Genomic DNA, 12938 nt, shown 5'->3' with positions numbered 1-12938 from the left:
GTGTTTCCCTATCCCTGCCTCCCTTCCCCATCCCCCTTCCCTGGTGAACCCTACCCTCATTTACCTGGACTAGGTCCAGATTCTGCCAGCCGGTTTACTCCACTCTGCTCTGCACTAAGTTTATGTATCTCCCGGTCAATTTTAATCTCCATGTGAAAATTATGAAGCTATTCTTATATCCCTAAACTAAACCCCTTATAATTATGTTAACTTAATTTATAACTCAATTACTTTCCATCATTCATCGACTAGTACACACGTATAATTATATAAATAATTTTGTATATAAATTACGAATGTCCCCTAACCCCATAGAAATTTCATCAGCCGAGACATTTCCTGGGAGGCTATTTCAAATCTTCAGCCTCCTGCACTGTTTTCAGGTTATACATTTTGTTATTAAGCACAATCTTCAATTGTGCCGGGAATTTCAACTGAACAACAGCCCCTAGTTTCTTAAAATCCTCCATTTTTCTACCCAGCTCCAATTGCCGATCCAAAGTAACCAGAGAGAGATCTGATCTAATTTCAAAAGCAAAGTCTCTGGGTTTCAGTTATTTCTGTTTAAGGGCAGCTTTTAATATTTGCTCCTTCAAGGAATAAGTCAGGAAATTGATTCGAATCTTTCTGGGTTTTGTTTGGTTCGGATGTCTCCTAAAGGGGTCTCTGTGAATTCTTTGGTTATATCTCTCATCAGATCTTCCTCTGAATCCTCAATCCAAACAGATTCTTTTATGAGAGTTACAATAAAGGCTTTAAGATCATCACCCTCCTTTCCTTCTGGTATGTTCAGGAGGCGTAGATTATTACGTCAGGAGTTATTCTCCCATGGCTTCATCTTTCTTAAGTGTTGAAATTTCCGCTTTAACTACTCCCAGGTCTTCTTTAATCTCCTCTACTGAATTCTCTAGAGCTGCTGTCCTAGAGTCCAGAAGGTCAAATTTTCTCTCAAGGGATTCACAAAAGAGTCTAATCTCCCCCTGATTTAACTCCGAGACAGCAAACCCTTTCTTAATGTCCAAAGACATAGTAGAAAATAACATTTCTGAAGAGGCCCGATAAGGGTCTTCCTTTCCCTGAATCTCCTGTATCCTCCCAATTTCTACATTGCTCCCAATACTGTCAATCTCGCAGTCCCTTATTGCTTCTTTCTCCACCCTTTGTTCTTCTGTTTCACCATGCTATTTAGTTAGCCCTATACTCATAAATAAACCTACTTCCGGGGTCACAAAACTACTTAATGGTGAAACTTGCATGGGATTTTGTTTAGGGGGTTGGGAAGGTGTAGCTATTATAGACATAGGCAAAGGGGAAGGTGGAAGCATAAGGTTGGGCACGGGGGAAGGGGTATTTCCTGGCTCCATTTGTTTTGAAGATGGATATCTTGAGGCGTCTATTTGCTCAGATTCTTTCCTAAGGACTTCTCCGTGCTTTACCACATCCAGAACCTGTGGCAGAGCTTTAAAGTAAGATCTTAGCGATGGAGTTATTTTAACTTTCGCCTCTAAAGGGAGACATTTCTTTCTGCTGTTTCCGGAGCCTTTTCCCTTACTCTTCCAAAGAGGGGAGGAACTACTTTCTAAGGCACCTTTTTACACAGTATTAACCTCCTTACGATGAATATCTATATCAGATTCACCCTTGCGAGGTTTCTTGATGTTTTTACTGTCAGTCTCCCCCTCAAGCTCAAGCTCTGGCACTGTTGATCCCTGTGTTATGCCCCTTTTCCCAGCTTTTTTTGCCGTTTTACCCCTTATACTTTTGTGGCTTTCCTCGTCTTAGTTTTCACGCCCTGTGTAGCAGTATTAGGCTTTGTTTGATTAACTATAGGGATAAACTCTGTTTCGGTCTGTTTTAATTGCCTCCTCGTTCTAGGACAACAAAGGGGGGCAAGCTTACCGGCTTCAGATTCCTCTCGAACACCCTCGTCTTTCCGGTGTTCTAAAGCGTTCCACTCTTTTACCTTGTGCTTTAGAATTGCCGGAAAAAATCCACTTCTCACCGCAGCCACCGCCGGTATCAAAACCATCTCCGCTTCCACCTCAGCTGTTTCCTCCAGCGCGATCGTTGCGGCAGCAGCCGCTTTCCCTGTACTGCCGCTAGTTCTTCGTGAGACCGCCTCTGAGAAATCCTCGCGCGGCTGCCCTCCGACCTTTCCTTATCTCAACTGCAGCCAGCAACCAGTGCGGGAGGTCGACGGACACTCCGATACACATTCCAGGGGTAAGTCTCGAGAGAAAGGGGGGGTAAAGACTCAAATAATTACATACGGTACTGTTCCTTCTAATTTCCCGCCATAGAGCAGAGCGGCACACCGGCGGCAAGCGGCCGCTCAGTTCAGCTCACAGCCGCCATGTTCTCCGGTATCAACTGTTGTGCTAATGTGATTCTGAATATAGTGTTTTATCTACCACATCTTCATCATGAAATCATGGAAAATTGTGAAAAAAGATTCTTTTCTGCACTACATCATGTATTTCAACAGTTGGCAAGTGACAGAAGTAAAATGCATACTGCTTCTGGAATTCGGCATCTTTTAGATATATGTAATGGTTCATTGACATTTACTCTCAATATACACCAAGATGCACAAGAATTTCTAATGTTTATTCTTGGAGTATTAGAACATGAAGGAATACACATTGAAAACATATTTGGACTAAGTTACAGGTGGGATCATAAGTGTGAACAGTGTTCATTTACTTCTAATACTCAAATACAAACATAACAATTCCAATACTTATCAATACCAGACTGCATAACAGTACCTTTTAAAAAATTGATTAAAAACAGCAAATCGGGATATGAGATGTTTACATTGTAGATCAGAGATGTCTACATTACATATAGAAAGATTTGGAAAATATCTCATTTTAATGCTACAACGTTGCAGAGCAAATCGAAGAAAATTGCAAACAAGAATTACACATTTTAAAGGAAGTCAAATATCTATTTCAGGCAGAAATTTTACAGCAGTGGTTATTATTTTCCATGATGGACCTACAACAACATCTGGACACTATACTGTTTATTTAAAGTGTAATAAAGGATGGACGCATTGCAGTGATGCTCACTTGGAATTCAAAGCTAGATTGCCTTATGATTTACAAAATTCTTATATGATAATTTTGCAGCCCAAGTTTTTGAATATATCATTCAGCCTATTGAGGAAGATGTGAACAGGAGTAGACAGCACTGCAAACTATTAGTGTTTATAATTAGTGCTTTGATTAATATTTACCCTAATTGATATTACATTTGGAAGATTGTGTTTAAAAGCAAATAGTTTATATATTTGTTGTCAAATTTTCTAGAAGATGTAAATGAGATGATACGTTTTGTGAAATGTATTTGTGATAAATAGAGTCAATGTGGATGAAAGAATGGATTAAGAAAGGATAGAAAGGAGAACGCATAGCTACACATATTGATAATGATGTTCTATGCTGATTGGGTTTTTTTCAACAATCAATTTGATTGTTTTCCCCCCCCGCTGTTCAGTGATGATGGTACATTGAAATCTCTGTGCATGGTGAAGTTATGTGCAATCTGAGAACAGCAAAAAGGGGTAACTGAGAATCTTATATAATTTTAAATTAATTGTGTGTTCTTAAAAATATATTATTATAATATCTCTAATATGTGATCACTAAATAACATTTTGTTATTTTTCTTCTTTATACTAGCTACTGTTGAGTCAACAGATGCACAACACGTGTCAGAATACATGTACAAGCCTACACATACTAGAATACATCTGTTTCACACCACATGTTCTCTAAATTTGTGTTCAAGAAGGTGTATGTATTAGTTGATCCTCCTCATACAGGACAGGTGGGCATTGAAAGTGCTTTATATTACATTTAAAAATGTGACAATTTTGAAGTATGACGTATCTTCTCATTTTAAGACGTATTTTAAAATATATTATAGAGATAATAGTTTAAATGGATAGAATCTACTGTATACGGCATTCATTCATTCACTAGGCATAGAGCCATCCAATCATGCAGATGCTACTAATGCATTCATTCAATCACCCAGTCACTACTCTTGCATTGTTCCAATCATCCAGGCAGTACTCATATACTCAACCAGGCACTATCCATGCACTCCTCTATTCACCTAGGCACTACCTGTGCACTCATGGAATTACCCAAGGACTACCCATGCACTTATGCAACCAGACACTACGCATGCAATCTTCCAATCACTCAGGGACAACCCATACACTCATTCAATAACCCAGCTACTATCCATGCACTCATGGAATCACCCAGACACTGCTCTTGGACTCACTCACTCATTCATTCAGGTACTACCATGCACTCATATATTTACTCACGCACTGCGCTTGGACTCATACAGTCATTGAGACAGTACCCATGCACTCATCCAATTACCCAGGCACTACCCATGTACTTACTGGATGAGCCAGGCACTACCCTTGCACTAATCCATTCACTCAGGCACTACCCATGCAGTCATCCAATCACTTAAGCACTATGCTTGCACTCAACCATTTACTCAATCACTACCCATGCAGTCACCCAATCACTCAGGCACTATGCTTGCACTCAACCATTCACTCAGTCACTACCCATGCACTCATGCATTCACTCAGGCAGTACTCATGCACTCATCCAATCACCCAGGCACTACCCATGCACTTAGGCACTATCCTTCAACTGAACCGTTCACTCATGCAGTACCCATACACTCGTACACTCACTCAGGCAGTACTTTTGCACTTATCCAATCTCATTCATTCACCTAGGTACTATCCATGCACTCATGGAATCACCCAGGCACTGCTCTTGCACTCATCCAGGCACTATGCATGCACTTATCCAATCACCCAGGCACTACCCATGCAATCATCCATTCACTCAGGTACTGTCCATATAGTGATGCAATCATTGAGGCAGTACCCATTCATTCATCCAATCACAGAGACACTACCCACACACTCACCCAATGACCCAGGCACTACCCTCCCACCTATCACTCAGGCACTACTCATGCACTCAACCAATCACCAAGGTGTTACTCATGCAATCATTGAATCACTCAGACACTATCTTTCAACTCAACCATTCATTTACACAGTACCCATGCAATCATGCATTCACTCAGACAGTACTAATGCACTCATGCAATCACCCAAGCACTACCCATACACTCATCCAATCACCCAGGCACTACCCATACTCTCATTCATTCATCCAGGTACTATCCATACACTCATGGAATCAGCCAGGCACTGGTTTTGCACTCATCCAATCTCCCAGACACTAGGCATGCACTCATCCAATCACCCAGGCACTACCCATTCACTCATTCATTCACCCAGGTACTATCCATGTACTCATGGAATCACTATGCATGCACTCATCCAATCACCCAGGCACTACCCATTCACTCATTCATTCACCCAGGTACTAGTCATGCACTCATGGAATCAACCAGGCACTGCTATTGCACTCAATGATTCATCCAGCAACTACCCATGCACTCATCCATTTACTCAGGCACTGTCCATGCAGTCATGCAATCAATGAGGCAGTGCCCATTTATTTATCCAATGACACAGACACCCATGCACTCACCCAATGAGCCAAATACTACCCTTCCACTGACCCATTCACTCAGGCACTATCCATGTCCTCATCTAATCACCCAGGCACAACCCTTCCACTAATCCATTCCCTCAGGCACTGTTGTGTGTAGATTTAGATTGCGTATATAGGTTTCCCGATGTATGCCCTCATATAGGTACAATTCATATTGCCCTTATTTAGGCATAGAAAATCCAGCCCTTATTTAGGCATTGTCCATGCTAACCAAATACAGGCATGGCCACCTACATCCGTCAATCCACGTCACAACGAGTTCTTGGAAAACCAGACCCTTAAGCCTTTAGGAATTTCCCTTGCTTGGATATTGATTTCTCCAAGAGCTAATTTATTATGCATGAACATCTATTCCTTAGGGGTTCATTCATGACGTTCCGATGCCCGACTTTTACGTCAATACAGGCATTCCTAAACACCTTCAAGGTATAAATATACCTGCACTTGCCCTGGCAAACCACGGTTCAAATACAGTCCAGTTCGACTGCCTACTTGCGGTTCACCACAGCAAGTTCGGAAGGAGATCGAGTTCCCGCCTGATGCACAGACCAGACGCTGTCGTCCTCCTCGCAGAGAATCCAGCTCCAGTGTTTCTGACTCCCCTTGCGGGGTGTTAGATATGGAGACCCAGAAAGAGATTCTAACCTCACACATGCTAAGGTATGGAGCAGACTAGAACTTAGAGAAACTTTTGACAACTCTTGGCAAAACTAAAACAATAGCTAGCTATACTTTAGAAAACACTACCAATGCAGTCATCCAATCACTCAGGCACTATGCTAGTACTCAACCATTTACTCAGTCACTATCCATGCAGTCATCCAATCACTCAGGCACTATGCTTGCACTCAACCATTCACTCAATCACTACCCATGCACTCATGCATTCACTCAGGCAGTACTCATGCACTCATCCCATCACCCAGGCACTACCCATGCACTCAGGCACTATCCTTCAACTGAACCGTTCACTCATGCAGTACCCATGCACAGATACACTCACTCAGGTACTATCTATGCACTCTTGGAAGAACCCAGGCACTGTTTTAACACTTATCCAATCTCCCAGGCTCTATGCATACACTCATCCAATCACCCAGGCACTACCTATGCACTCATTCATTCACCTAGGTACTATCCATGCACTCATGGAATCACCCAGGCACTTCTCTTGCACTCATCCAATCTTCCAGGGACTATGCATGTGCTCATCCAATCACCCAGGCACTACCCATGCAATCATCCATTCACTCAGGTACTGTCCATACAGTCATGCAATCATTGAGGCAGTACCCATTTATTCATCCAATCACAGAGACACTACCCACACACTCACCCAGGCACTACCCTTCCACTTATCCATTCACTCAGGCACTACTCATGCTCTCAACCAATCACCCAGGCATTACTCATGCAATCATTGAATCACTCAGACACTATCCTTCAAGTTAACCGTTCACTTATGCAGTACCCATGCACTCATGCATTCACTCAGACAGTACTAATGCACTCATGCAATCACCCAAGCACTACCCATGCACTCATCCAATCACCCAGGCACTACCCATACTCTCATTCATTCATCCAGGTACTATACATGCACTCATGGAATCAGCGAGGCACTGGTTTTGCACTCATCCAATCTCCCAGACACTATGCATGCACTCATGCAATGACCCATGCACTACTCATTCACTCATTCATTTACCCAGGTACTATCCATGAACTCATGAAATTATCCATGCACTGCTATTGCACTCACTGATTCATCCAGCAACTACCCATGCACTCATCCATTCACTCAGGCACTGTCCATGCAGTCATGCAATCAATGAGACAGTACCCATGCAATCTCCCAATGAGCCAGACACTACCCTTCCACTTACCCTTTCACTCAGGCACTATCCTTGCACTCATCCAATTACCCAGACAGTACCCATGCACTCAACAAATCACTCAGACACTATCCTTCAAATCAACTGTTCACTCATGCAGTACCCATGCAATCATGCATTCACTCAGACATTACTTGTGCACTCATCCAATCACCCAGGCACTATCCATGCACTCATCCAATCACCCAGGCACTACCCATACTCTCGTTCATCCAGGTACTATCCATGCACTCATGGAATCACCCAGGCACTGCTCTTGCACTCCTCTAATCTCCCAGGCACTATGCATGCACTCATCCAATCACCCAGGCACTACCCATACTCGCATTCATTCATCCAGGTACTATCCATGCACTCATGGAATCACCCAGGCTCTGCTATTGCACTCACTGATTCATCCACCAATTACCCATGCACTCATCCATTCACTCAGGCACTGTCCATGCAGTCATCCAATCATTGAGGCAGTACCCATTTATTCATCCAATCACAGAGGCACTACCCACACAGTCACCCAGTGAGCCAGGCACTACCCATCCACTTATCCATTCACTCAGGCACTACCCATGCACTCAACGAATCACTCAGACACTATCCTTCAAATCAACTGTTCATCCATGCACTCATGGAATCACCCAGGCACTGCTCTTGCACTCATCTAATCTCCCAGGCACTATGCACTCATCCAATCACCCAGGCACTACCCATGCAATCATCCATTCACTCAGGTATTGTCCATACAGTCATGCAATCATTAAGGCAGCACCCATTCATTCATCCAATCACAGAGACATTACCCACACACTCACCCAATGAGCCAGGCACTACCCTCCCACTTATCCATTCACTCAGGCACTACTCATGCACTCAACCAATCACCCAGGCATTACTCATGCAATCACTGAATCACTCAGATACTATCCTTCAACTCAACCGTTCATTTACGCAGTACCCATGCAATCATACATTCACTCAGACAGTACTAATGCACTCATGCAATCACCCAATCACTACCCATGCATGCATCCAATCACCCAGGCACTACCCATACTCTCATTCATTCATCCAAATACTATCCATGCACTCATGGAATCAGCCAGGCACTGGTTTTGCACTCATCCAATCTCCCAGACACTATGCATGCACTCATCCAATCACCCATGCACTACTCATTCACTCATTCATTCACTCAGTCACTACCCATGCACTCAACGAATCACTCAGACACTATCCTTAAAATCAACTGTTCACTCACTCAGTACCCATGCAGTCATGCATTCACTGAGACAGTACTCAATCACTAATCCAATCACCCAGGCACCATGCATACACTCATCCAATCACCCAGGCACTATCCATACACTCCTTCATTCACCCATGTCTATCCATGCACTCATACAATCACCCAGGCAGTACCCCTGTACTCAACTATTCACTCAGACAGTATCCTTACACTCATGCATTCACTGAGGTACTATGTATGCACTCATTCAATCATCCAGGCACTATTCTTACATTCATCACACACACATGTATGCAAGCAATCAGTTTCACTACACACAATGTGTGTTTAACCAGTATAGGTGGTTCTGTAAGAACCTTTTTTTCTAAACTCTTTTCAGTTTTTTTTGTATTTTCTAACCATTTTGTTATTTTTTGGGGTGTTTTTGACTTTTTTAAAGTAAAAAAAAAAACTTATGAAGTTCAACTTTAGTGTTCCTATAGAACAAAGAAACATAAGCTTCCAAAACAAAAACAAACTAACACTTATGTGTTTTGAGTAGATTGATGATGTCATCAATTGAAAGTTCACCAACGCAGAGAGTTGTTAAACACTTTCTGCAGTATATTTCTGCATCGGTGAGTTCGGGAAAGATCTAGGGTTGAGAAGTGGTAAGAACAGCTCCAGCTGATGTTGATGGTTGATTTCCGTCATCTGCTGCAGCTTGCTCCCTCTTCTCCAGAGCCATCATTTCTCGCTCAAGACAAGTTGGGTGTATCGTCTCTAGATGTTTTCTCATTGACGATGTGCCACCAGAATATTTTTTCTACGATCCTCTGGAGGGAACTTTGTGGCATATGAAACAGGTCAATTTTTGAGCATTCACCTTTTTTCACCCTCAGGCACAGATAAAAAGGCCCTAACAATGCTCTCCTTGCATTTTTTCACCAGCTCTTCAATGTCTTCAGTCTCCTCCAGCTGCTCTTCTTCCAGATGTGATATTTCCATTTTCAGACATTAATTGGTCAAAACACCAAAAATATAAAAAATTGAGTAGAGCCTACAAAAAAGCTGTCTACTCATGTAGACTCACCCAAAATAGGAGGAAAAGAACAGGTGTTGTATCCTCCCTCTAAGAGAATGAAAACCTTTATAACCAATAAAAAAGCTTTCTTTCCATGTCACAGGGAGTCGCGTAGGAGTGGCACACCCATCACATATACGTCAAGCACCAGTAAAATGTGCTAAATTTAATTTAAAAGTATAAATTTCTATTTGCAAATTGTGTTTAAAACTATTTTAGTGGAAAGTCTTTAAGCAAAACAGATATTTAAACTTGCAACATTGATTTTTCATACTATTTAAAATGACGCCGGAGTCGTGACCCCTAAGCGATCCCGGAAATACGTGCCAGCAGGGTTCGTGACTCCTTCCTGACTGGTGCGCGAAGGTGTTGCGTACATAAAAATATGTTTTAAAGATCTTAAAAATATTGTACAACACTAATACTAATTGTTTATATTCAATAATAAACTTCTTTGTTTAAAACAAATATAATTTCAGTGTAAGTACGTATTTTAGACTTACATTTGCATAAAGGATTCGCATACCGAATGCAAACATCTGCGACTGGTGCGTGATACCGTTGAGTCCTTAAAAATCTGTTTAAAACATTTCAAAACAAATTTATGACTTCTAGAATGCAAGTCTATTTTTCGTGAAAAAATATACTATCTAAATACATATTTTAGACTGACATTCGTGTAACGGATCTGTGCACCCACCACGCAGGTTCGCGATTGGTGCACAACCCTTTTCTGTAAACAAAAAAAAGATATAAATATATTTCTCATAATGAGACTACAATACATCTTTTATACTATTAAAAGCAATCATACAAAACTTCATTTAGCAAAAAACTGTGGAAAAAATTACCCTGAAATATTATATACAAATTTTCTTTTTCTATTCATCATTCTGTCATATATCACACTCTATATTACAATTGAGTAAAAATTATAATTATTTAAATAAATAACACTATAAATTTTTAATCAGCTATGTTATATATATATTTTAAAAAAGTGATTATAATTATTTTAACATTTTTAAAAATACATAGATAATCATAACAAAAAAGAAAAAAATAGTTAAAAACATCTTTAAATAAATACAAATGTTTAATAAACCTTAGAAATTCACTGAAAAAACTACAGGTTTCAGGGACATTATAGTTAGGAAATTGCATTTTAAAAAACCTAAGAAATTCATAGAAAACACCAAAGGTTACAGGGACGTTATAGTTAGGCTGACATTTCACTCGCACAAAACCAGAGAAATTCAGCTGTTATAGTTAGCTGAGCTAACTATAACTCGTGCCCCCACAAAGAATTGCTGATTACGTCACATATTAGATCAATCATGACATGGTCAGTGACATCACTGATGACATATATTTTATATATGTCATTTATATTACCTATTGGGCGGTCACCAGTAGGTAGTTTTAGTTAGGACCATGTTTCCACAGAAAAAGACGTTTTTGACTTGCCTATATCTTTGGCGCCATTTGTAGAATCTTCCAAAAAAGTGACCCGATGATTCTTGTTGCACATGGAAAGCTTCAGGGCGATCCGTCAAGCGGGGGCCAAGAAAAAGGGGGGTCAATAAACATTAGTTTCCCAAGTTAATTCCCATAGGACTTTTAGACATGACTATAGTCCGAACCGCTGAACAGAATTACACCAAATTTGTCAGAAAGGTAGATATTAGTCCAGAGAAGTGCCTTTTTCTCATTTAGCGTAAATCCGTTCAGTATTTTTGAAGATAATAAAAAGAAATCAAAATTTGTATATATAAGAATGTGAATCTTCAGAGAATCCGAGAGTCCCAGTGCTCAAATTTGATTGGCTGCCAACACTTCAAACCAGGAAGTGTTGGCTGCCATATTGGGACTCAGCTTGAGCCCCACAAAAAAAGTTTTAAAAAAAGGAGAGGCAGGATAGGAATAGCCTGATCATAGGCCTCTTTGAGGGGTCCTGCGTGGACCCGGCAGGGCATTAACAGCCTTTTTTTTAAATTATATTTGGTGTGCGGCTCCTGACAAAAACAAAAAACAAAAAAAAGAACAGCAGGCTCCCACACTTCTTTACTGATAGTCCGTGGCTGGGCCAGGACGCAGGGGCATGAGGGATTTAAAGGAGGGGACGCACGTGCCCCAGAGACAACCACTTCCCCGGGCCACTAAGAAAAAATAAATTGGGGGAGGCCACACTGACCCCCTCGGCCCCAAGACCACCACCTCCCAAGGGCTATATTAAAGGTAATGGGAGGCCACACAGAGCCCTCCGGGTCCACCACCACCCAGGGCCAAATTAAGATTAAGACTGAAGCACTCACTCTCAAAGGTTACAGGTAGGAAATACAATTTTTAAAAAACCATAGAAATTCACTTAAAAACCAAAGGCTACAGGGATATTATAGTAAGGAAATAACATTAAAAAACCTTAGAAATTCACTGAAAAACCAAAGGCTATAGGGACGTTGTAGTTAGGAAATAGAATTAAAATAAACCTTAGAAATTCACTGAGAAAACAGATTTCACTCGTACACAACCATTGAAATTAAGCAGCTATAGTTAACTGAGCTAACTATAACCTTCGCCCCCGAAATACACTGCTTATGACCTCACAGATTACATCACTCATGACAAAACGTTTAAAAAAAATGGACAGACAGACAGACAGACAGACAGACAGACAGATAGGGTATTATGGTGTCAAGGGTATTTTAGGGTTTAGGGTGGGAAAGGATATTTGGGTGTTAAGGGTGTTTTTAGGGTTTATGGTGAGTAAGGGTATTTGGGTGGAAAGAGCTGTACACATACCTGGCATAAACTTACTATTTTGTTGTAAAGGCATGACTTGACTTGAGTGGTAAAGGCATATGTGCGGTTTTGGATGCGTGGGAAAGGTATCGCGCGGTAATGACCGCGTTGTACAGGTTGTTTCCCCTCTGCGTGACCATAAACGCGAAGGTGCCTGTGTGGTCTAGGCATTGCAGAAGCCCCTCTACATACTGAGCATGCCATCCTGCAACAGTCTGCTTGAGAGCTCGAGGGGCATTCCCTCTTTTCCTAAAAGCAAATAAACTCTGCACGTTCACAGCACAGCTCTCAGCATTGGAAGA

General features: G+C 41.3%; 1 protein-coding gene across 5 annotated transcripts in view; it reads right to left on the bottom strand.

Moving 5' to 3' along the window:
* Window positions 1–12938, bottom strand: part of CHRDL1 (chordin like 1) — a 641585-nt gene that overhangs the window by 549645 nt on the left and 79002 nt on the right. Inside the window, exon 2 of one of the 5 annotated variants that reach the window (XM_085608179.1) lies at window positions 10338–10411. The exons of the other annotated variants lie outside the window; for them this stretch is intronic. Coding sequence (XP_085464305.1) covers window positions 10338–10411 — 74 coding nt within the window. The remainder of the gene's footprint in view (window positions 1–10337; window positions 10412–12938) is intronic. 5 annotated transcript variants of the gene reach the window in all.

Source organism: Triturus cristatus, chromosome 5_2 (assembly GCF_964204655.1).
Source record: "Triturus cristatus chromosome 5_2, aTriCri1.1, whole genome shotgun sequence".
NCBI lineage: Eukaryota > Metazoa > Chordata > Amphibia > Caudata > Salamandridae > Triturus > Triturus cristatus.
The sequence above is the reverse complement of the archived record's forward strand: the minus strand, read 5'-3'. Positions and strand labels throughout refer to the sequence as shown.